This window comes from Pleurodeles waltl, chromosome 2_2 (assembly GCF_031143425.1).
Source record: "Pleurodeles waltl isolate 20211129_DDA chromosome 2_2, aPleWal1.hap1.20221129, whole genome shotgun sequence".
NCBI lineage: Eukaryota > Metazoa > Chordata > Amphibia > Caudata > Salamandridae > Pleurodeles > Pleurodeles waltl.
The window spans coordinates 852,760,223-852,787,398 of NC_090439.1; the positions used below are offsets into that span (position 1 = coordinate 852,760,223).

Below are 27,176 nucleotides of genomic sequence, written 5' to 3' on the forward strand. Positions count from 1 at the left end.
AGAACTTGCATTTTTGGTAAATAATGAACATCTTATGTTTCTTAGAACACATGCCCAGTGTTGAAAAATTTGAGTTTAGTATACTCAGATTTTGGATGCACCTTTTTTCCATTTAAGTGTATTCATAGAAGATGGTCTGCACCGCTACATTGTTTGCTGTCTGTGTTTGTCGTAGTAGTAAATACTAAAAGTAGGGTTAAAACCTAAAATTAAAAGCAATAAAAGTTGTGAAATATGTTTTTGTGTACTCTTTATTTTTGAGGCAACTAAATTGTGCAGCGTTTTGATGTTTCAATTGTAAATCGTTTTTCAAAACCTGCATTAATGATTTAATGCACTTCGTAATACAAAAAGAACACTCAAAAGCATTTTTCTGTTTTCCCGAATTACCGCTCATAGAAGAAAATATTCAGCATGAGCCCCAGGGGCTGTATTATGTATACAGCGTACTTTCCCTGTTTGCGCCACAGCACACCTTTCAAGAGGTGCACCAGGGGCAATGTTCCCTATTAACAAGACTGTGCTACCCCCAAGGCAGCCATGAACTCGAGTGAAATAGGGAGCGACTGCTTCAAAGCAGCTCAGTGTTTCACAGTGAAGGCGGTATGCTGCCTGCACTTTTAAGAGGGGAGACAGATCCCCATGCAGGCGGGTGCAGTGAGTGACTGCACCTGCCTGCAGGGGGATGTCAAGGAGGTCCATGGTACCCCCTGTCTCCCATCCATAGGGCTGCCTTTAGTGACGCACTTTCAGTAAACATCCTAAGAGCATGGTAGCCTCTGTGGACGTGCCTGTAATAAGGCATGGGCATAGAGGGAGAGTGATTTCCCTCATTGGCTTGGGGCCAGGCCTTCATGCAAATGAGGGAATGCCCTCTCATGATAGTGCTTGTGCTACATGTGTGTCAGCGTTTACCGAAGGGGACACTCAAGTGTCTGCTGCCTCTTCTGTAGTACCATTGTGCCCCAGGGAAAGCGGGCAGAGATGTCCATTGCGCCCCAGAACACAATGTATAATATGGCCCCCAAATAGTCAATAATTTAATACTGGATGGAGTTCCCCCCGTGCTTATTCAGATGTCTGGCTAAAATTCTCTTATGACAATATCTTGAGTTTAAAGCAAGAGACATTTGGGTCAGAAGGAAGTTGCAGTTTATTTTTTAAGCCACTACTTAATATTAGGGCATTGTCACATTAATTTGGTGCCCTCGTATGGCATGTCCTGTCTCTGCACATCGTGGCGGCTTGCTGTTGGATGCACATCCGGATGGTTGCAATCAGGAGTATTGATGGTAGATATCTCTGAGCCACACTACCTATGTTGATTACTTGTTAATACACACTACAAATAGGGTCCTTGGATGCGGTTCTCAGAAGGTGTAAATGTTTGTAATTTGTTTTTATGTAACACTTTCTTTCTTCTGTCATTACTAAGTAGTCCAGATAATGAACTTTACTATCGCCCAGTTTGATGGTTTTCAGTTTATTAACCCCCAGAAGGATGAAAACTTAAGTTGGAATTCCCAGGTTCTCACCCTTAACCTGCAGATGTTACTTGATTTTTCGTTTTATTGACAAAGAAATAAGGCAGGCATTACATACACAAGTATCCATTGGTACGCAAATACACACATGATTTATCAGTCCATAATTTGTTGTGGAGAGGCAATGAGATGCCTACAGTTAAGGCTCCCCATGCCCGAATCTCCTGATGTGTCTGAGACTATGCTACAATCTAAGTCTGTTGACATTGCGTGATCAGGGTCGACCAATTTATCAAAAAGAGCTCTCGAAGTGGTAAGGACCTCCTGAAGTTCGTCGTCCCACCTACTAAGTCTTATATGCATTTCTTCGGCCAGGAACCACTCTGCTACATCCCTGTGCCATTTCTCTAATGTTGGGACAAGCTGCAACATCCATGTAGCTAGTACCATGGCTAACTGTCCAAATGTATAGGTCATTTTAAGGTCCTTAGGGCATTTGAAGTTACCCAAAAGGCAGCCCTTAGGCGTAAGAATTATAGGTAGGAGTGTAGCTCACCATTTCGTCCACTAGCAGTTCCCAGTATTTGTGTACAGCTCACATTTCCATGCCATATGTAAGAAATCTGCTCCCTTTGCGTTACATCGGGGGCAGGGGTCAGGTCTCATCCGTGTTATGCGGTTTACATCCTTGGGGGTCATATACGTCTTATGCAAGAAATTGTAATGTACTAGTCGAAAACGGGCATTGCTAGAAACTGTATGTGTCAATTCGCATATGCGTGTCCAGTCAGCTTCCTCAATAGGGGTCTCTAGGTCGCATTCCCATGCGTCATGGGCTCGCGTGGGTCCCCTGTTTGTGTCCGCCCGCATGGCTCTATAAAGGAGCGTGATCATGGGTCTGCTAGATCCTGCCGTCAGTAATACCCCCAAAGTGTGTGACGTCTGGGGCGTCTGGGTAGCTTGGCCATATCTACTGCTCCATATTCGCCCAAACTGCATTTTGCAAGAACTGTCCTGGTCCCAAATCAAAGTCTGTGCTTGCATTTTGGAATGTGATAAAGTATCCATCTGGGTACAGGCTCCCCATTTGTTCACACACCTCCTTCTCTCCACTCCTGGAAGGACATATCAGCCATCATCTGCCTCACAGGCTTTGGGATCCATATAGGGAGTTCCCTAATGAAATGGCGCTCGTTTTAACACTGTTGCTACAAACCGCTGCCACTCCCCTGCAGTCTGCCACACTATATGTGGTGCATCATTTGTGACGCCAGCCCCTCCATCAGTAGTTTGAGGAGAATGCTTGCTCGATCATTCCCATCAGCAGCCTCATTTCCCAGGCATGGGCAATGTCCAGGCATCTTGCAGCATGTTGCAAATATGCAGCGTAATAATGCCCAGGTTTTAAACATGAGGTCCAACAGAACCTCTTGGCCCTCCCATGTAATGGAGAACATCTTTTTGGTCCTCAAGTCTATACTCTCCTTGAGAAGACCTACAACAGGGGATACGCAAAGAAAACCCAGTCGAGACATGACTTTGTATATTCCCCACAGCGTCCCTATTGTTGCTACGCCTGATTAATTCAGTTTGGATGATGTACTCTTGAAATCACTATCTGGATGCATGTTATACCATTGTTAGGCTATCTGACATTTGTTCCGCTTATGAGACGCTCTGATGAATTTTGAATACTAGTTGATTCAGCTGGACTCTACTGTGGCATCGCTTTACCTTATCAAGCTATAGTAAGTCTAAATAGTTGGCAGTTTTTATTCAGTGCCACATATTCCTTGTTTCCAGTACTGATGAAGACCCTTAAATAATAGGGGGTTGAATCGTCGCCCACCGTACAGCCATTTGTGACTATTTTTGTCGGACTACTAAATGTAGCAATTCATTAAGGACATTTATTTTACTTTGGATACAAGCTATTGGTCATGATGATAGTCCACAGGCAGAATTTTTTTTAAATTAAAAAATAAGGCCCTCATTCCAACCCTGGCGGTCTCTGACCGCCAGGGCGGAGGGCAGCGGAAGCACCGCCAACAGGCTGGCGGTGCTTCCTGGGCTATTCTGACCGCGGCGGTAAAGCCGCGGTCAGAAAAGGGGAACCAGCGGTTTCCCGCCGGTTTTCCCCTGGCCCAGGGAATCCTCCATGGCGGCGCTGCTTGCAGCGCCGCCATGGGGATTCCGACCCCCTTCTCGCCAGCCTGTTTCTGGCGGTTTTCACCGCCAGAACCAGGATGGCGGGAACGGGTGTCGTGGGGGCCCCTGCAATGCCCATGCCCTAACAGGGCCCCATACAAAGCAGACAGTGAAAATCGCGACGGGTGCCACTCAAGCGGAGGAACAATGGGAAGATATATTGTTGGTTGATCATCAAGCTTGACATTTTCTCCAGTGATGGAACACCAAAAACTTGTTAAAAGGATGTCCTTTTCCTAGACCCAGTACCATAGAAAACCATGATAACGGATGTCTCCCTCATGGGTTGTGGAGTGCATTCCCAAAATCTAACTGTCCAGGGACACTTGATACCCAGCTAGAGATATCCCCACATCAATCACTTGGAGTTGCTAGCTGTTTACCTAGCGCTGAAAGTCTCCCTTCCTTACCTGATTGGCAAAGTAGTCCTAATCAGAACAGGCAACATGACTGGCATTATTATCTCCAAGAGTGAGAGGGCACCAGATTCCCTCAACTTGTCATTTAGCCCAGACCGCCTGCAGGTGGGCCCTCTGATACAGCATTCACCTATTAGCAGAGTACCTGCTGGAAATGGACAGCAGCATTGCAGATCTTCTCAGCAGGAGGCGTCCACAAGTGGGAACTAGGTTTTGGGGTCAACCGCAAATAGCCCTCTTCATTGCAGCAGAAAATGCCAACTGCCAAACTTCACCTCAAGATTCCCACACCCACCTCTCCCACTGCTTCTGTTTGTGGTTTACAGACTTCGGCAGACACCCTCATCTTAGTGGCTCCTGCATGGGCACAGCAACCATAGTTCACCACACTACTAGAACTCTCAGTAGTTCTCCATGAACTGCTGCCGAACAGGCAGGACCTTCTGACGTAGAACCATGGAGAAACCAGACCCCAAGTCCCTCAACCGATCTGGCTCCTTACGTCCTGGAGTTTGGTTATTTGAGTCTCCCACAGCAGTGTATGGACCTTCTTAAAGGAGATGCAGGTCTACTATGCTTGTCTGGTATGCTCTGCTAAATGGAAAATATGTGTTCACTATTGTTATTCTAAACACATTGAATCATTAGCAGCCAAGGTTAAAGACATTGCCTGCTACTTATTTCATTTGCATACCTCTGGTTTAGCTTTCTAAGGTTATACCTTTCAGCAGTAGCCACATATCTACAAAGCAGACTACACACTTACATATTCAGGATTCCTGTCATCAAAGCATTTTTGAAAGGTCTTAAGAGTCATTCCACTTAGAGTGCCACCTGCGCCTATGTGGAACTTGAATATTGTATTGGCAAGATTAAAGGGCCTTCAACTCCTGCTCCCTTCAGTTTTTATCTTGGAAAGTAACATTCCTAGTCGCTATTACTTCACTTAGATGTGTCAGTGAGCTTCAGGCATTAACTTTAGAACAACCTTTCTTCCAATTGCATAGAGGTAAGGTGGCACTTCGTACCAATTCTTAATTTATTCCCAAGGTGGTTTCTCAATTCCACCTTAATCAGTCTATTGAATTGTCTGTCTTTCCCACCCCACATCACCCCCCCCCCCCCCCCACCCAACCTGACACATTTGCGGAAGGGGCTCTACATACCTACATACCTACATGCCTTAAGTGTAAAACAAGCTTGTCATCTCCTATATTGAAATATCTAAATCATTTAGAAAAACACAACAGCTCTTTGTTGCTTTTTTGAAAACCACACAAAGGAAGGCCATTTCTAAGTCAGGCATTGGACGCTGGATTGTTAAATGCATACAAATGTGCTATGCTATGCTGAAGCTAAAAAAACTTTACCTATCCCTCGTATAGCTCACTCCACTCATACAAAACAAGCTTCAATGGCCTTCCTAGGAAGTACACCTATAACTGACATATGTAAAGCAGATACTTGGTCTACATTGCATACATTTACAAAACATTACTGTGGAGATGTGCTGGCCCATCATCAAGTCTAGTGTGAGCCAAGCAGTTCTGTGCAGTTTATTTCAAACAACTGTAACCCCCACAGGTAAGCCACTGATTATGGTGGAGGACTGCTTTACAGTCTATGCTAAGTATGTGTACATACAGCCACACATGCATCAAATGGAAAATGTTACTTACAGAATAAGCATCTGTTCATGGCATTTAGTGCTGTAGATTCACATGCACCCACCCTCCTCCCCAGACATCTGTGTTTGTTAGTTATTTTTATGGGTTATCACAAACTCCTTTAGAATCCACATCTCACTATACTACACTCTGCTTCACATTCCATCCTCACTCGCCTTGCAAGAAAACAGTCTAACAATAGAGTGTATGACCATGCACATTACTAGCAAGTTGAGGGCTTGGACTTCAAGCCACCAGCCTCACGTCATCCTTGACTCCTTTGGGTGGAGTAGTGTAGGGGACTGGAGTAAAAAGGAAAGCTCGGGTCACAGATCTGTTTTTTGGATTGGATTATGCTGAGCTTGTAGTTCAGATTGTAGTCCCAGAAGAAATTGAATTTCTACCTTAAATGGCCACAATGAGATTGACTGCTGTCCGAAAAGTCAGTGGGTGATGGCAGCGTGGTCTGTTCAGCCAAAAGTTAGTGAGATCAGAGTCTGCATCAAGTAGATGAGTAGCTCAAGGGGATTGCCTTGTACGTGTACAGATAGTGGGATTTGTTGTTTGATGTTAGCAATGTTCAGGTGGTAAAGGTGTTCTTCCTATGTGGTTTTGTTGTTTGTCTTCCTGGAATGTGGAAGTATTAAAAGTAAATGTTGTTGGCGAAGTTGATGGAGGCTTTGGAGATGAGATTGTGAATCTATGCTCAAGTTAGAGCTGTTTCCAGGGGCTTAGAATTTTCCTTTTGGGCTGCAGCTACCGGAAAATGACAGATGAAGAATCCCATTGATTGCTACTGGATGGTGCATTGCAGGTCTATTTGTAAGTGGAGACAGCAAAATAAACTGGTTCTATTACTACCACATGGGGTTGATCTACACGAGGTGTAGGTGTTTGCTTCTGATGGATACTCCTAACTACAGATTCCTCATCTTATTATATTCCCTAGGCACTAAACTGAATATGGAGATCTTTCATACCAATACTCCTGCTCTGCTAGGTGGCATTGTATAGCTCTGCATTGGCTCTATACAGCCCCGGAAATAACAGAGCGGAGTCACATATAAGTGCCACCCCTGCACACTGCCGTTAGTTCCACTTGCAAGCTTGTCATGTCTTTAAACAATTTCCGCCTTTTCACTGTGTGATAGGGAATGATGCCCCCTCCAAAAATGGCAGGGTTCAAGCTGTGCCACAAGTGAATGAATCAGATGTCTGTCACTGGACTGCACAAGCTATGTCTTTGGTTCCTGGGCTCTGGACACAACTTTAATTTGTGTAATAAGTGTGCCTGCATGCACCTGGAGGCGATCTGAGACCGAGAGGTAAAGCTGTATGTGCTGAACACAAGAAGATGTTGAGGGATTTGAATAGGTCCCACTCATGCTCCATGTTAAGAGGTCAGACTCGATCCCAGTCACAGGGCTAGTCATATGATGTTTCACTTACCTCTTGAAGCCCTCTGTCAAGTCCAAGCCTAAACACAAACATAAAAAAATTAAAATGGCACTCGACCCCATCCTGCCACTCAGAATCCAAGGAGAAAACATGTGAGTCAGGATGCAGGTAGCACTCTGTCAGGCTAGCCTGTCACTGCTTCTTCACCTGATCCCTTTGTCAACCCTGCAGCAGATGAGTGCCTTCAGAGAGGCCATGTTGCAAATAATTCATCACGCTTCTGGCTCACTCCGCGTATTCTGGGCTCACGAAAGGCAGGGGCCTCCAGTCAGGTTTCTGCTGGTGTGACCATGCCCAGTGCTGCCTGTTGCCTTCGGTCCTGCTACTAGTCTTGTAGCAACTCTGATACAGACTTCTAATCTCACTCCACAATCAACTCTGGTTCCTGACCCCGGTGCTGACACCACAGGCCCCAGATGATGATCAGGTGCGTGTTACTGTGTCAGACTCAGAAGAGATGTATGAGTTTGACCGATGTCGTGCTAGGAAATGACAAAAATAAAAACTGGTTCTCATGCAGCCTCATTCTAACCCTGAGCCGCTACCACTTTACACCTGTTAGCAGAGTCTCCATTATCTTTCGGTTCTGATTCTGAGCCTCTGCCTGAGCTGAGCGCACCCCAGAAGTTTGATGATGATGGTTGCTTGCTACTCCCTTGTTTTACTGATGATGCTTTACACCTGGAATTACAAAACACCAGTGGTCTTGACACCTCCTCGGAGATGGAGCCTGGCTTTCCACCTGAGGTGCTAGAGTTTCAGTTGCCCTTTGTGGAGATTAAAACAAATGTTTTACCAGACGTTCAGCACTCAATGTGATGACTTTTGGTCAAAACTATGTGAACAGACAACATGAACGGGTGCCTGATTGCCTGTATTTTCTCATCACGCACCTTACTTTTGAGAGCATAATTGTACAGATCTTGACCAGCAATGTGAACCCTAATTTATTTCCCACCACTCATCCAAAAAGAGCATGTATAATGATTGACACCTTTGGCAAACTTATTTTTTCTTCAGCAAGTCTGGCTTTGCAGTCTTTAGACATGCTCTTATCTAATGGGCCAAAACACCCATGCCCTTTGGTACACAGCCAGCAATATCTTGCCAAGAAGAGCATAGGGCCTCTCTGGTCAGATGATACTTGGTGGGCAGGAAACAGCCAGTTAGACTATCCTCGAGAGTTTGGATTCCACAGGCTGACTTGGCAGGTTGGCTGGTACCAATGTGGTCCTTTGTCGACATGCGTGAATCAGTTCTACTCAGTTCTCTGGCATACTTAGCTCTGGTAATGCTCTTTCTGGTCAATACTGTGTCTAAACGCAGATTCCTCACCCCTCCCTGTTCTCTGGAGTGGCCTATTTTTAACACCTAAAAAAAGGTCCCAGATTAGCAGTCTTCACAGTGTATCCCACAGTTGTTAATTCTCCGACTGTGAAGATGTGAGAAAGGAAAAAGAGGAAAAACTGATGTCCGCTTGCAGGGGTGGAGCTTGTATGCTGCTCCACTCCATCACTTCCAGGACGTATAATGTTTCTGAGCTCAGCACAGAGGAGTGTGATAGAGTGCAGTGGCGTACAATGGAGTAGTGTACAGTGGAGTGGCATACAGTGCAATAGTGTACAGTGGCATTGAACCCCATAGAGTGGAATAGCATAGAGTGGAGTGGGGTACGATAGGGTTACGTACAGTGGAATATCGTAGGATAGTGTACCGTGGAGTGCTGTGCAGTGGGGTTGTGTAGAGTGATGTACTGTAGAATACCGAACAGTGTAATGGTGTACAGTGGAGTGGCTTGTAGTGGAGTGGCATAGACTGACGTGGCATACAGTGGAATAGTGTAGTGTAGAGTGGAGTGGAGTACATTAGAATAACGTAGTTGAGTGGCATAGTCTAGTTGTGTACAGTGGAATAGCGTAGAGTGGAGTGTGATAGCGTGTAAAAACATACAGTTGAGTAGTGTAGAGTTGATCGGCGTACAGTGGGATGGCGTAGAGTGGAGTGGCATGGAATGGCATACAGTGGAATGGCATAGAGGGGAGTGGCGTAAGAACATAGTGGAGTGCTGTACAGTGTAGTTGCATACAATGTAGAGTGAATTGGCATAATGGCCTTCATTATGACTGCGGCAGTCTTTTGCCAAGACTGCCGCGGCTGCCGGAAGACCGCCAGTGCTGGCAGTCTTCTGACCACTGTATTATGACTGCCACCGGATATCTGCACCGCCTGCTGTTAGATATCTGGCAGCATTCATCACAGCGGTCGGCGGCGCTTAGGCGGATCTACTGCCAACACCGCCACGCCAGAAAAAGACCGCCCACAGTTTTACAACCAGTAATTCTGTGTGGTGGTCTTCTTCTGGCATGGCGGTGCCAGCAGTGGGAGCGCCGGGTCCCGTCCCCTCATCGAGGAGCACCTCGTTGAATGAGTTAAGTGTTGTCCGCAACGGGAGGGGGTTGGTAGTTTGTGAATGGGTGTGTGTGTATATGCGTGTCATGAATGTGGGTGGTGGAAGTGGGAGTGTCTGCGTGCGTGTGTGCCTGTGTGTAAATGTGGTGATGGTGATGCTTGTGTGTATGCATGTGGACGGGCGCTGGGCTGTGTGCATGGGTGAATGTGTAAGGGGTTTGGGGGTGTGAGTGAGTGGGTGCAGATGAGTGTATGTATAGATGTGTATATGGGGTGTGTGTGTACGTGCGGTGAGGGACGATTGGATGTATGTAGTTGAAGGGAGGGGGTGCGGGGAAGGTGAGTGTATGCGTGCGTGTGTGATGTGTTTGGGTATGTATGCGTGTCTATGGGAGTAAATGTTGTGAGTGTGTGTGGTGGTGTGTCTGTGTACGATTGGGTGCGGATGTGTGGAGGTGTTTGGGGGGTATGCTGTTGACAGGAAGGCAAGTTCCTGTTGTCGATATACCTTACCGCCAGCATTTTGTAACGATGAGACCGCCCAAAAAATGAATGACCTCGGCGGTTATCCAGTAGAAACCTCCAGCCCGGCGGGCCGTGGTAAAGCGCCTGGGACGCGGCAGTTTGGTATTGGCCAAACCCCCACGTCGTAATATGGCGGTCTGGACCGCCGGTCACTCGGTCCATGGACCACCAGGGTCATAATGAGGGCAACAGTGTTGTGGCATAGACTGGAGTGTCGTATAGTGAAGCGGCATGCAGTAGCATAGCATACAGTGCAGTGGTGTACAATGCATTGGCTTGGAGTAGTGTACAGTGCGATGATGTACAGTGCAGTGGCATAGAGTGAGTGTAGAAGAGTGGAGCAGACTGGCATGGAGTGGTGTAGAGTGGACTGAGCTACAATGTAGTGGCCTACTGTGGAATAGCGTAGAATGGAGTGGTGTACAGTGGAATAGCGTACACTAAAGTGACGTAGAGTGGATGGAGTGGTGTAGAGTGAAGTGGCGTATAGTGTAGTACCCTACTGTGGAGTAGGGTATACTGTAGTGGTCATACCAATCTAGAGAGAAGGAGTGAATGCGCCAGGAGCCAGACCTTGTTACGGAGGTCTCATGTCCAATGACCATTACTGATCTGGAATATTGTACCTTACGAGTACAATACTGCACATAGTGATATTATTAGAAAGTTATTTGTATTCCCTGATGAAGCCCTTGTTCAAGGGTGAAATGTGTTGGCTGGGCTTGGGTGTTCAATATGTGAAGAATAAAGTGTTTTGAAGACTCACCTCTGTCTTTTCGTGTGTTTGTGAACTAAATGCAAGAATCTCCATACCTATCTGGATGGACTTTAATATGATTAAACCTTCTTTCTGTCCTTAATATGGATACTATTCCAATGGGCCAGTAATAATTTGGAGAGTGCTCCCTCTTCTGTTTTATTAGACTGTAGTGGTGTACAGTGGAGTGGCATAGAGCTCAATGGCGTACAGTGGAATAGCATAGAGTGGAGTAGTATAGAGTGGAATAACATTGACTGTACTGGCGTACAGTGTAGGGACACAGTAGGGTGGCGTATAGCGGAATAGAGTAGAGTGACGTAAACTGGAGTGTCATGCAGTGGAATAACAGAGTATAGTGGTGTAAAGTGTAGTGGCATACAAAGGAGTGATATACAGTGCAATAGTGTACAGTTGATTGTAGTAGTGTGCAGTGATGCACAGTGCAATATTGTACTCTGAATTGGCATATACTGAAGTGTACAGTGGAGGGGCATAGAGTGGAATAGCGGCGAGTGTAGTGTCATTGAGTGGAGTTGCATACAGTGGAATAGTGTAAATTGGCCTAAATGGAGTGGCTTATAGTGTAATAGTACTGTAGAGTGGAGTAGAGTGGAGTATTGTGGAGTGGCATACAGTGGAATAGCGTAGAGTGGAGTAGCTGAAAGTGGAGTGGTATAGATTGGAATAACGTAGAATGTACTGGCATACAGTGTAGTAACAGAGTGGAGTGTTATAAAGTGGAATAGAGTAGAGTGGTGTAGACTGTAGTGACTTACAGTGTAATAACATAGTGTAGTGGCATAGATTGGAATGATGTATAGTACAATAACGTACAGTAGAATAGTGTACAGTGAGTGGTGTAGACTGAAGTGCCGTACAGTGAAGTGATAGAGTGGAATAGTATAGTATAGTATAGTGTAGTGTCGTAGAGTGGAGTTGCATTCAGTGTATTATTGTGAAATGGAGTGTCATAATGGAGTGTAATTGTGTACAGTGAAGAGGTGTGGAGTGGCATAGAGTGGAATGGCATGCAGTGTGGTAATTGAAACAGACATAGCATAAAAGTGGGTGAACAGATGTGTATGTAATGTGGCAGGAATATGCATTTTGAGTTGTAAATGGTAATTTTTGGTAGTAAGTGTGAGTAGTGTAAGTAGTGTTAAAGTTATAAGGGCTAAAATAGTTATATGTTGTGCCACGGCATAACGCAATGTTTGCAGTATATAACGGTACATGCAGATAAGAAGAAAGTATGCGATTAACTAATGTCCGAGTTTAGTAAACGTATAAGGCAGGCATGTCGTTTTCAGCACATTTTGGTTTGGTTCTTCTTTAGTGTTAGAAATGGGGTTTCTGATTGACTAGGGTATGCACCTAAGCCAGGCAGAACCTGCCACTCTAGTCAGGGGAGTCAGATACACACCCTAAATTAACCTGTGCTCACCCTCTGGTAGCTTGGCCCAGAGCAGTCAGGTTTCGCACAAATAGGCCAGTTTTTTTACACAAGTTGTTGATTATTGATGTTTTGCTCATAAGGGCATTTTGTGTTGCGGGTACTGGGCCGAGTCTCAGAAGTGGGGTAGCGTTTTTATCTGGAGAAGTGTAGGACTCGTGGGTCATATGAATGTTGTTGATTCCCCCTTAAATTCCCAAAGTTTCTGTCACAGAAATGTAAGCAAAATGTGTGATTTTAGTGTAGTTGAGGCGCGCAGGAGATTGTGAGTAAGAAAATGTGTTGTTGGATACACACACACGACACACCACCCTACACTCCTCTTGGTGTCTAACTTTAAAAAATGGCTAGGTTTGGTAGATTTTCCTGGCTGGTGGCCGAGTCCAGTCCCAAATACAACAGCTACCCCCATTTCCAAAATAGGATTATTTGACACAAAATATTGATTTCTGCATGATGTGTTTTAGGGTATTTTGTGTCATGGTCGGTAGGCTGAGCCACACAAGTAGGGTAGCGTTTTTATTGGGAGAAATGTTGGGCCCCAGAATAGTAAAACGTTTGCTATTATGATTTAAATTTCTCTCCCTTAATGGCTTTCAATTGTAAGCCAATGTGCAAGAAAGATCACATGCACCAAATTGCTCTCCGAACCACAATAGCATGGCTAACGCCACAATAAAAGGTGTACAAATAACCACTATTCTTGGAATCAGTATCTAGGGCATATTTGAAAAATGCCTAGGTTTCCTTTGTGCATGTTTTCCAGTTATTCTATTTTACCTTGTGCATTGATGTACTGTCCACATTTAAAAAATGCCTAGGTTTCATTTATACCTTTGTTCCATTAATTATTTTTTACCTTTGCATTGATGCGTGGTCGGTTGGCTCTAGGTACCACATGTTTTGGGACAACCAATTAACAATATATATCCCTACAACCAGAAGGATGTGTCGAATGTAATCATATATTGCTTTTGTAAATCTGACAGCAGCGCAAAAGATTTCAGTTGAAAACTTTGTTATCTGTTTTTTTTCCTATTTTCTCCATTATGTTTTATTTCCATGACTAGTTTCTTTGCACAAATATCACACCTGTCCAAATTCTGAATTCTGTCTAGTTTAAAAAAATGTATAGCTTTCTTGCTTCACACCTGTTTCCACCACAAACTGCAGGTAAGTTGAAACCACAAAATATAGCAAAAACGGGCTAACACTTAGAAAAATGGAAAATCTGTGATGGAAATAAGGTTTTTTTTAAGCTCCACTTGTTCCTGAAAGCTGACATGTTAGTAATCTTAGCACTACAAACCTTTTTTGAGTACCCAGCATTGGGGGAGGGGTGCGGGGGAAGTAAGGGGAGAGAGTGTAAACAAATACATAGATTTGGTTTTGATACCTTCTGTGGTAGGAAAGTTGTGAAGGCTTAAGCGTGAAGTACCCCAGTCATAAAAAAAAAAAAGGCTCAGCACTGGGGGTGGAAAGAGTCAGCAGCTAAGGGGTTACTGTATTGAACTAATATTGAAGGTGCCTAGATGATTATTCAAATTGGAATTTAATGGTGATGACTCCATCTTTCTACTATATGGTTTGTACTGTTGCTGCCAGGTAATGTTTTAATGAATGTGCTGTGACAATTAAGTTCTTGTGGAAATATTTTAACATAATTTTGCGTTTCTCTTGTTTTGACAGGCTGTCCTTCTGAGTTTCATAGTGCCCTCGCTTATAGGTACTATGTTATATAGAGAGGTAAGTAGTCCTATTTATCTCAAATTTTTATATTTTTGTTTAGATTGGTGTTAAATGCTACAGATAATGTAAGTCAAAGCAATTCCATGACAAAGTGTTAGAACCAAATGTTCCAAATGTTTGCCCTGATTCTTCCCATAAAAGATATAGTCCTATCTATTGAAGACCATTTTGTGATTGCTTGGATTTGGATACAACTTCTAGTCTGTCAGGTTCCTGTTGCAACAGTTATCACCAGTCTGACATTTGGAGGTGTGTAAACCTTTTATTTTTGTAAAGAAATTCTTTTATATTTATAACGAAAGGCCAGTCAAATACTTTTTCTATTCCAGTGTTTCTTTAATAAAGGTACACTAGCTCTTAATCAATTTCTAATTTGATTTTTAACCTGCAGCTGACAACACATTTTGTGATATCTAATAACTCTCCCTCAGAGCACTAATTTGGTTATTTTCCAGTATTTATGTACAAATGAAGAACAGCACTACAAAAATAACGGTGATATTAATACCTCTTTCTCTGTATAATAAATCAAGTATCCGTTGCAAATATATCATTGTACATTGCTCTCATCCCTGCACTGAACACAGAGAGCAAAATATTTCCTGGAACACTCATGGCTATTGTGCCTTCTACTCCAAACTGCTGAGACAGCTAGAAGATTTGCAGTTCCCATGATCCTGGTAAGCAGCGCCCCGACCCACCATTTGTGCTCTAGCTTGCAGCCATCACTTCCTGATGCAAGGAGTGTACTGACTTTAAAGTAAGCCTGTCGCAAGTCAGGCCACCTAGTACATTGTTTTTTTGCCTGAACAGAACACTGAGTATCATGTTCCCAGGGATACTCATCGCTATTTTGTGTTTTCCTTCTCTGAAACCAACTAGCCCAGAAAGCTAATACGTATTTTTCCAGCATCCACAGTATGCTTATAACTATTGATTGAACTCATGTGTGTTAAAATGACTGGAAGATGCCTTCTAGCTCTTCAACACTAGCCTTGCAGCTAAGGGCAGCAGCTGAGGGTAAAGTGGTGTGCGTTGTTTTTTTTTGCAAGTTGCTGCTTGGGCTTTAAAAACCTTTTACTACTCCTTTTTCACATCCAGGTGTACAGTGGTTGGTAAATCCCTTTGGAAAAGTCATATCCTAGACCACTTGATCACTGTCCTCTACAATATAAAATATTGCCCTACTAGATTGGCTGGACGTTTTCCCCCGTAAACCACACCAGCTTATTCCAAAACCTAAATTGTATAGTACATCAGAATCCTCTTAATCTGCATAGCCTTAATGTTACCTTATTTAACACAAGGTCTGCAGTTAAATGCTGTCCAAAAGAAGTGCACCTTCTGACCAATTAGCTCAGTGATACTCCAAGTACGGCCCAGGGTAACATGCGCCCTCGTGAACTTCACATGTGGCCCGCGCTGAATGACCGCACTGGGCTGCTATGAGCACTATCATTCATAAAGATGCTAATTAAATGCAAGCATTTATTTAAACTAACTGAAAGAAAAGAAGCACATATGGTTTCCTGCACCATTTACCTTTAGCTATACTCTCATTTTTAAGACATCTTTTTCACAAACGTGTCAATAAAGTGTCTTCAAATTCAAAATGTGTATTTCATTAACATGCATTTCACCTTAGTACATCCGATTTATATCAGTGCTTTCAGATGTGTTTTTTTAAAGTGTCTGTTTTCAAAATGAGCATATAAAACAGCCATACCTCCTTCCAAACTGGCAACAATACCAGTACTGAACTAAGACAGAAGTCATTTATTTAAAAAAAAAAAAAAAAAAAAACTGGGTAGTCTTGTTTGTTAATATAGATGCATAACATTATAGTTTATTAGATCAAACAATCAAAAGTTTTGTACAGCATATATCTTAACCACATGTATTTCAAAGTGGTCTTATATGTTAAAATGAAGAAAAAAAGAGACAAAGTGAAATTAGACTGTTACCTGGGATAACACAATTTGGTCAAGAAGGGACGCCACAATTGATCCCAGGCTATATGGTTTCATATTGTGAAGTTCTTATTCATTCCAATTCAACAATCAAGTTACTTCCTTTTTACAATTGAGTCTCCCAAGGTACCGATAGCAGGCAGGGAAGACGTAGCCCAAGAGGCGGTCGCAGGATAGCGACTTAGATACAGCATTAAACAGTATTGGGAAGTCTGACTCTTCTGTTGACTAGAGGCTCAATTTGGACCATAGTTTATATGATTTGTTTCCCCTACGCCCAACTTAATCCCTCAGTTTACCGCCCTCAACACTCTCCCCACACCCCCACTGTGCTGGCATCAATGCTGCCCTCAGGTTCACCACAAACCAAACTTTGCGGCCCCTGGGAAACTGTGAGAACCCATGAATTAGATGTTTTTTTCCATTGGGAACATGTCTAATTTCTCATTCAGAAACGTTCTTGCTATTTTGGTTCCTTTAGGGTTCCACCTTCTCTATCAAGATAGAGCTCTTGGAAGGAAGAGTGAGGTGATGATGGTTTATAGTCATTCTTTACTTCTTATCTTACTTGTATCTCTGGAATGTTTTTTGGATGTTAATACCTCCTGTTCACTCTGACCCTCACTCCTGAATTCGCATCTACTTGGATGAATGATTACCTTTCTCCAGGAAAGGTACATCTGTTCCCTCCATTTGAAGTCTGACTTCTAAGTACCCTGCTATGGTGGTATTAGAAGACTTTACTTTGTGCTTACAAATTAGGCTGGATACTCAGATACTTCTGGCTGGCCTTTCACTCAATCGATAATGGTTCCCTTGCACATTTAGGGTCACAGCTTGGATGCCATTTTTTGCAGGAGACCTCTTATTACCACTAAGAGTATCCAGTCCTGTGTGTGATTCAATCCCTCTGTGATCTCTTTTCAGGTCATGGGTCCCCTTTTGAAAATCCATTCTATCTTAAAAGCCATAAACCCACTCTGCACTTTGTCAGATGAGCAACTAGAACCTCTTATTGTATCACTGGACTCCATTCCACTGGAAAAACATTACAATTCCACAGAGGTCTCTGACATAATCCACTACTCTGATTTTCAGACTTAAGTCCCGTTCAGTGCCATGGTTCTCTAAAATATGAAAAAGATTAAGCAAGCCAACTATTGGTCAGCACCAAGGTGAAAGCCTAGGTGTCCATTGATAAATTCAGTTGTTTGCATTTCCCAAGAAAATGCAAAAACTAAATTGCCAATCCTAAAGGCACCCCGGAGTTCAGTTGTCAAAAATGGTTGCTCATCAGACTAGAACTCTCCTTAAAATCCATAGCCTTGACATTAAAAATGCGTAGAAGAAAAAAGTTATGATTTTCCCTTTCATGCATGCCCTAGATATCAAAGCTCTTTTCTCTCTAAAGCACTTACCCTGAGTTCATCAGGACTATTCTGGGCAGTCTTAAGCCCAGCGCTCTGCCAGTTGACTTGCAAACCTCTTGCTGTGAGTGTTTGCACTTGTTTACACCTGACCCATAAGCACCTTCTTGAATTTCTCTCTTACGGAAGGTTGGGTCTCAGAAGCACTTAAAAAGAGTAAGTCGTACTTAAAAAATAAATTAATTAAACAAATAAAACTCAGTTGTCACCTCTCTATTTTCAGCCCATTTCCTGACTTCCCTTCCTGGTCATCGTTCTTGAAAAAACTGTGTCCTTATAGTTGCAAGCATTTTTGGATAATAAATTTGCCTCTCTCACTTTCCAATCTGGTTTCAGGCTCAGACATAGTACTGACACTGTCCTGGCTGCCTTCTTGCATGACACATTTATAAAAGTGAAAGAGTAATCAATCAAACTGCTTACTATTTATGTTAGCCCTCTTGATAGAATTCCATGTTGGCATCCAGTGATGAATACTTGAAAATTGTTCCACTCTTTTTTTGAAGCATAGATCCAAAAAAGTCAATCTGCAAATAAACTGTGGGGTCCCTCTGTGGCCTGTGCTGGTGCCTGTTCTGTTTAACATATACCTCACCCACCTCTTTGGCATCTTTGCAAGCCAACCTGTTCTCACCCAGCCCTTTGCAGATGATATGCAGGCCTACATTACGTTTTTCAAGGGTATGTGCCCCGTGGATGCCCTTCAGTTTGCTCTCTTTAGAACTGAAGAATTAATAGCCAGCACTAGCCTTCAACTTAATAGTATAAAAAGGTGAACCAATCAAGGTTGACTGTTCCCATCCCGGATGTTTTTAAACATGTTTGTGGCAGCCAAGAAGATGCAAAGCTATGCTTTCTTTTTGACACCTTCCTATCCCTCAGCCCACCAATAAGTATTTTATTCTGCCCCAACTATCCCATCAACACAAAGCTACAGGCGGCACCTTAAAACCTCAGCCTGAATTCTGTTACTCACTCTATGTAGGTCTTCCTGTATACAAGGTCTGTAGGCTGCAGAGGACGCACCATGTTGCAGTACGACTCATTAAGGGTCTGTCTAGGGTCGAAATGTGTTAATGTGGATTATACTAAAATTAAACACTACTGATTTTCGGATGGAATGGCTTGTTTCCCACACTCTAATACGAGTGTGGAGTGTTTTTTGGAAGTATAAGAGTGCTTAATTTGAGCCAGTGGTTTCCGGTAGGGGGCACCAGCACTTATTTTTTTAGGGCCCGCACTTAGTGTTCTTCATCAGGCATGTACTGCACTCAAAAGACACACATTGGAAAGACGGAGGAAGAGAAATACGAAAAAGCGTCACAGAGGGAGAAAGTCGAAAGCTGTAAGAATGAGCTGAAGGGGCAGGGAGTGGCTGTAAATGCATTAAAGAGGCCTGAGGTGGCTTTAGGATTTTGGGGCCTCAGTATTCAGTGCTTGCACATTTAAATGCTGCAGCCGTGTGTTTCTAAGGAGAGCTTTGGCACTGGCACATATTTATTTACAAATTAAGCACCGAGTAAAAGTATTTTATTTATATATATATATATATATATATATATATATATATATATATATATATATATATATATATATATATATACATATATATATATATATATATATATATGTTCGATGGCATGTGTAGCTGCAGATACACATGCTGTGCACAGTCCGCCATCTGGTGTTGGGCTCGGAGTGTTACAAGTTGTTTTTCTTCGAAGAAGTCTTTTCGAGTCACGAGACCGAGGGACTCCTCCCATTTCGACTCCATTGCGCATGGGCGTCGACTCCATCTTAGATTGTTTTTTTTCCGCCATCGGGTTCGGACGTGTTCCTTTTCGCTCCGTGTTTCGGGTCGGAAAGTTAGTTAGAATCTCGGAAAAAAATCGTCGGTATTGTTTGCGTTCGGTATCGGGTTAGTTAGAACAAATCGACACCGAATTTTGAAGAGCTCCGGTGGCCCTTCGGGGTTTTTTCGATCCCCCATCTCGGGGCCTGGTCGGCCCGGCCACGTGCGACTTCAAGGCTGATGGAACGGACCCCATTCCGCTTCTGCCCAAAATGCCATAACAAGTACCCGTATACGGATCAGCATCTGGTCTGTAACTTGTGCTTGTCCCCTGAGCACAAGGAGGATACTTGTGAACCCTGTCGAGCGTTTCGGTCGAGGAAGACCCTGAGAGACCGAAGAGCCAGGAGACTACAAATGGCATCCACGCCGACAGGTCAAGAACGTTTCGAGGAGGAAGAAGAAGCTTTCTCCATCCGCGAGTCGGATTCTGAAGAACTCGACGCCGAAGAAACACACCAAACCGTGAGTAAGACGTCGAAAATCAAGACTCACGAAAAGTCCACAAAAGCCCAGGGGACGCCACTGCCAACAGGCCATGGCTTAACCCGAAACCTAGGTGACCGATCCAAGGCACCGAAAAAGGGCTTGCTGGTGTCGAAGTCATCCGACTCCGGTCGAGATACCGCCACACAGCAACCTCGGAGCCGAGACAGCGGCTCTGAGAAACTTCGGCACAGAGACAGCGGCACCGAAGAATTTCGGCACCGAGACACCACGCCGAAAACAAAGAAGGTTTCTTCGGAGCCTAAAAAGACTTCCGAAAAGGTTTCGGTTCCGAAACATCCAGCCTCGGAGGCGAAAACTAGTTCCTACACAGAGGAACAAGGATTAACCTCCCAATTACATAGATCTGGAGAGGAGATTCAAGCTGTAGAGCCTGACTACACGCAAAGAAGGCTTCATAATCATGAGGACACAGGGAAGATAACCACTCTTCCCCCAATCAAAATAAAAAGGAAACTTGCCTTTCAACAAAAGGACAAGCAACCACAGGCAAAAGTGGCAAGGAAAACAACCCCACCACCATCTCCACCACCGTCAATACAGCAATCCCCAGCAACAACTCCACCACTGATGCACTCACCAGCTCATACTACAGTGAGTCAGGATGATCCCGATGCATGGGACCTTTATGATGCTCCAGTGTCTGACAACAGCCCAGACTCCTATCCCACAAAACCGTCACCACCTGAGGACAGTACATCCTACACACAGGTGGTCGCAAGGGCAGCCGAATTTCACAACGTCACCTTACATTCTGAACCAATTGAGGATGACTTTCTGTTTAACACCCTATCCTCCCCCCATAGCCAGTACCAAAGCCTTCCCATGCTCCCAGGAATGCTAAAACATTCAAAGCAAATATTTCAGGATCCAGTTAAAGGCAGAGCCATAACTCCAAGGGTGGAGAAAAAGTACAAGCCACCGCCAACAGATCCAATCTATATTACAACACAACTAACACCAGACTCAGTAGTTGTCGGGGCAGCTCGTAAGAGAGCCAACTCTCATACCTCAGGAGACGCACCACCTCCAGACAAAGAGAGCCGCAAATTTGATGCTGCGTGAAAAAGGGTTGCAGCACAAGCAGCAAATCAATGGCGTATTGCCAATTCACAAGCACTTTTGGCAAGATACGACAGAGCTCATTGGGATGAAATGCAACATTTCATTGAACACTTACCCAAGGAGTTCCAAAAAAGAGCATAACAGGTGGTAGAGGAGGGACAAAGTATCTCAAATAATCAGATACGGTCTTCCATGGATGCAGCAGATACAGCTGCAAGGACAATAAACACTGCAATCACGATACGAAGGCACGCATGGCTGCGCACTTCAGGGTTCAAGCCGGAAATCCAACAAGCTGTGCTCAATATGCAATTTAATGAACAGCAATTGTTTGGGCCGGAAGTTGACACTGCCATTGAGAAACTCAAAAAAGACACCGATACAGCCAAAGCCATGGGCGCACTCCACTCCCCGCAGAACAGAGGCACATTTCGGAAGACACCTTTTAGGGGAGGGTTTCGAGGTCAACCCACAGAAACCACAACCTCACAAACAAGGCCTACTTACCAGGGTCAATATCAAAGGGGAGGTTTTCGGGGGCAATATAGAGGGGGACAATTCCCAAGAAATCGAGGAAAATTTCAAGGCCCCAAAAATCCTCAAAATAAACAGTGACTCACAAGTCACACAACCCCATCACATAACACCTGTGGGGGGAAGACTAAGCCAATTTTACAAACTTTGGGAGAAAATAACAACAGACACTTGGGTCTTAGCAATTATCCAGCATGGTTATTGCATAGAATTTCTCCAATTCCCTCCAAACGTCCCACCGAAAACACACAATATGTCAAAACAACATATAGATCTTCTAGGACTAGAAGTTCAAGCATTGCTACAAAAGGACGCAATAGAATTGGTACCAAATCTACAAAAAAAACACAGAAGTTTACTCACTGTACTTTCTAATACCCAAAAAGGACAAAACTCTGAGACCAATACTAGATCTCAGAACACTAAATACCTACATCAAATCAGACCACTTTCACATGGTCACGTTACAAGACGTAATCCCACTGCTCAAACAGCAAGATTACATGACAACATTAGACCTAAAAGATGCGTATTTCCATATACCAATACATCCTTCACACAGGAAATACCTAAGGTTCGTACTCCAAGGAATACATTACCAATTCAAAGTGTTGCCATTCGGAATAACAACTGCGCCAAGAGTTTTTACAAAATGCCTGGCAGTAGTAGCTGCACATATCAGAAGGCAGCAAATACATGTGTTCCCGTACTTAGACGACTGGTTAATCAAAACCAACACGCTAAGACAGTGTTCACAGCACACAAACTATGTCATACAGACCCTTCACAAGCTAGGTTTCTCCATCAACTACGCGAAGTCACACCTCTTGCCGTGTCAGACACAGCAAATACTTAGGAGCGACAATCAACACAGCAAAAGGGATTGCCACTCCAAGTCCACAAAGGGTTCAAACATTTCACAAGGTAATACAGGCCATGTATCCAACACAAAAGATACAAGTCAAAATGGTAATGAAACTCCTAGGCATGATGTCTTCATGCATAGCCATTGTCCCAAACGCAAGATTGCACATGCGGCCCTTACAACAGTGCCTAGCATCACAATGGTCACAAGCACAGGGTCAACTTCTAGATCTGGATTTGATAGACCGCCAAACATACATCTCGCTTCTATGGTGGAACAGTACAAATTTAAACCGAGGGCGGCCTTTCCAAGACCCAGTGCCACAATACGTCATAACGACGGATGCTTCCATGACAGGGTGGGGAGCACACCTCAATCAACACAGCATCCAAGGACAATGGGACATACATCAGAGGCAGTTTCACATAAATCACTTAGAACTGTTAGCAGTATTTCTAGCGCTGAAAGCATTTGAACCCATAATAACCCAAAAATACATTCTTGTCAAAACAGACAACATGACAACAATGTATTATCTAAACAAACAGGGAGGGACACACTCGACACAGTTGTGCCTCCTAACACAAAAAATATGGCATTGGGCGATTCACAACCACATTCGCCTAATAGCACAATTTATTCCAGGGATTCAGAACCAGTTGGCAGACAATCTCTCTCGAGATCACCAACAAACCCACGAATGGGAAATTCACCCCCAAATACTAAACAATTACTTTCAAATTTGGGGAACACCTCAAATAGATCTATTTGCAACAAAGGAAAACTCAAAATGCCAAAACTTCGCATCCAGGTACCCACAAGATCAATCCCAAGGCAATGCTCTATGGATGAACTGGTCAGGGATATTTGCGTACGCTTTTCCCCCCTCTCCTTCTCCTTCCATATCTAGTAAACAGGTTGAGTCAAAACAAACTCAAACTCATACTAATAGCACCAACATGGGCAAGGCAACCTTGGTACACAACACTACTAGACCTTTCAGTAGTACCTCATGTCAAACTACCCAACAGACCAGATCTGTTAACACAACACAAACAACAGATCAGACATCCAAATCCAGCATCGTTGAATCTAGCAATTTGGCTCCTGAAATCCTAGAATTCGGGCACTTAGACCTCACACAGGAATGTATGGAGGTCATAAAACAAGCTAGAAAACCTACCACTAGACACTGCTATGCAAATAAGTGGAAAAGATTTGTTTATTACTGCCATAATAATCAAATTCAACCTTTACACGCATCTGCAAAAGAAATAGTAGGATACTTACTACATTTGCAAAAATCGACCCTAGCTTTCTCTTCCATTAAAATACATCTTACGGCAATTTCGGCTTACCTACAAATTACGCACTCAATTTCATTGTTTAGGATACCAGTAATAAAGGCGTTTATGGAAGGCCTAAAGAGAATTATACCACCAAGAACACCACCAGTTCCTTCATGGAACCTCAACATTGTCCTAACACGACTCATGGGTCCACCTTTTGAGCCCATGCACTCTTGTGAAATGCAATACTTAACGTGGAAAGTTGCATTTTTAATTGCCATCACATCTCTAAGAAGAGTGAGTGAAATTCAAGCATTTACCATTCAAGAACCATTTATTCAAATACACAAAAATAAAGTTGTTCTACGGACCAATCCTAAATTTTTACCAAAAGTAATCTCACCGTTCCACTTAAATCAGACGGTAGAATTACCACTTCCCACAGCCAGATTCAGTAGCCAAAAGAGCACTACATACATTAGACATCAAAAGAGCACTAATGTACTACATTGACAGAAAAAAACTAATTTGAAAGACAAAACAACTATTTATCGCCTTTCAAAAACCTCATACAGGAAATCCAATTTCAAAACAAGGCATTGCTAGATGGATAGTTAAGTGCATTCAAACCTGCTATCTTAAAGCTAAAAGAGAACTGCCTATTACACCAAAGGCACACTCGACCAGAAAGAAAGGTTCTACCATGGCCTTTCTAGGAAATATTCCAATGAACGAAATATGTAAGGCAGCAACATGGTCTACGCCTCATACATTTACCAAGCACTACTGTGTAGATGTGCTAACTGCACAACAAGCAACAGTAGGTCAAGCTGTATTAAGAACATTATTTCAAACTACTTCAACTCCTACAGGCTGAACCACCGCTTTTGGGGAGATAACTGCTTACTAGTCTATGCACAGCATGTGTATCTGCAGCTACACATGCCATCGAACGGAAAATGTCACTTACCCAGTGTACATCTGTTCGTGGCATTAGTCGCTGCAGATTCACATGCGCCCACCCGCCTCCCCGGGAGCCTGTAGCCGTTTAGAAGTAGATCTTAAACATTTGTACATTTGTAAATATATTACTTTAAACTTTATTATGTACATACGCATTCACTCCATTGCCTGGGCACTATTACTAGCATACACAACTCCTACCTCACCCTCTGCGGGCAAAACAATCTAAGATGGAGTCGACGCCCATGCGCAATGGAGTCGAAATGGGAGGAGTCCCTCGGTCTCGTGACTCGAAAAGACTTCTTCGAAGAAAAACAATTTGTAACACTCCGAGCCCAACACCAGATGGCGGACTGTGCACAGCATGTGAATCTGCAGCGACTAATGCCACGAACAGATGTACACTGGGTAAGTGAAATTTTCCATATCTCCCATATTACACCGTATTACACTGGCCTCAATTACCAGAATAGTAGACAACTTTAATGGCCTTCTACATGGCGACCTAGACAGAGTGAGACCATATTTAGCAACCCCACCCATCCTCCTACCCTTTTGCATCCATTACCACCACTGGTATTTGGAGACACTGTTATACGGAAGCAGGCGGCTGCATATTTCTACCAGCACATCTGCACCTGATCACAGTGGCAGTTCCTGCTCGCAGCCTGCCTGACCACACCCCATCAAGAGACAATTATCATGTACTTACCTGTAGGGTCACTCTCCATAGAGGCTGAACTCCTCCTGGTTCACCAAACAGGCACTCCAAAATACACTGCAGGAAGAGACTTCCATCTTAATGTAAACAGTTGCCTCAACAGCTACTCTATGGGAAGTACATAACATTGTCATCAGAGTTAGTACAATAACGACAATTGCCCACTACAAGGGGATCAAGGCATAGTTGTAGGAGGCTGGCCTGGTTTGTAGTGGGTACCTTGGGTACTTACACCTTATACCAGATCCAGTTATCCCTTATCAATGAAATGTAGTATTGTTCTAGCAGCTTAGGCTGATAGAGATAGCTATAGCAGAGCAGCTTAGTGTAGGAGGCTGGCCTGGCTTATAGTGGGTACCTAGTGGTACTTACACCTTGTGACAGGTCAGTTATCCCTTATTAGTAGATTAGAGGTGTTCTAGCAGCTTAGGCTGATAGAGGTAGCTATAGCAGAGCAGCTTAGGCTGAAGTAGGAGACATGCAAAGCTCCTACTATACCACTTATGTCACTTAGCACCATATCATAAGAAAACACAATACTCAGTTTTACTAAAAATAAAGGTACTTTATTTTAGTGACAATATGCCAAAAGTATCTCAGAGGATATACTCCATTAGGAGGTAAGTAATATATACAAAATCAACACACACAAACTAAATCAGGTAGGTAAACAGTTAGAAAAGTAGTGCAAATACTGTAGAACACAATAGAATGCAATAGGGAAAAATAGGCCTAGGGGCAATACAAACCATATACTCCAAAAGTGGAATGCGAACCACAAATGGACCCCAGGCCTAGTGTAGTGTGTAAAGGGTCGCTGGGAGTGTAAGAAAACACTAAGGGTGTCCAAGATACCCCACCCCAAGACCCTGAAAAGTAGGAGTAAAGTTACCCTACTACCCCAGGAAGACAGTAAAGTTGAGGTAGGGGATTCTGCAAAGACAACAACTGACTGCAAAGCACTGAAGACTGTAAAGGAAGGGGACCAAGTCCAAGAGTCTCGCAAATGTCTGGGGGGGGGGGGAGGAGCCCACTGAAACCCCAGATAAAGGTGCAAAAGGGCTGCCTCCGGGTGGAAGAAGCCGAAGATTCTGCAACAATGGAAGGTGCCAAATACTTCTCCTTTGGTCAGAAGATGACCCACGGCGTGCTGGAGGATGCAGAGTTGTTCCCACACAGAAAGACTGCAAACAATCCTTGCTAGCTGCAAGAGTCGTGGTTGAAGGTTTTTGGTGCTGCCAGGGCCCAGGAAGGACCAAGAGGTCGCCCCTTGGAGGAGGAGACAGAGGGGGCGCTCAGCAACACGGAGAGCCCACACAGAAGAAGGCAGCACCCGCAGAAGCACCTGAACAAGCGTTCAGAAGATCTGAGCACGACGGACGACTCAGCACAACAAAAGAGGGTCCCACGAAGTCGGAGTCCAACTCAGCGAGTTGGGCAATGCAGGACAGAGTACTGGGGACCTGGGCTAGGCTGTGCACGTCTTGCAAAAGTGCACAGAAGCCTGAGTAGCTGCAGTTCATGCAGTACACAGGATTACTGTCTGGCGTGGGGAGGCAAGGACTTACCTCCACCAAATTTGGACAGAAGGGCCACTGGACTGTCGGGGACACCTGGACCCAGCTCCTGTGTCCCAGGGATCACGCTCGTCAGGATGAGAGGGGACCCTGAGGACCAGTGATGCAGATGTTTGGTGCCTGCGTTGGCAGGGGGAAGATTCCGTCAACCCATGGGAGATTTCTTCTTGGCTTCCAGTGCAGGGTGAAGGCAGACAGCCCCCAGAGCATGCAACACCAGGAAACAGTCGAGAAACCGGCAGGATGAGGCGCTACAATGTTGCTGGTAGTCTTC

At 44.0% G+C, this 27,176-nt stretch overlaps 1 protein-coding gene across 3 annotated transcripts in view; it reads left to right on the top strand.

Annotated features, from left to right (window-relative positions):
* The window catches only part of DPY19L4 (dpy-19 like 4), a 516,401-nt gene that overhangs the window by 310,488 nt on the left and 178,737 nt on the right, over positions 1–27,176 (top strand). For all 3 annotated transcript variants that reach the window (XM_069220490.1, XM_069220492.1, XM_069220491.1), the window contains exon 15: positions 14,073–14,129. In XM_069220490.1, the coding sequence (XP_069076591.1) occupies positions 14,073–14,129 (57 nt within the window). The remainder of the gene's footprint in view (positions 1–14,072; positions 14,130–27,176) is intronic.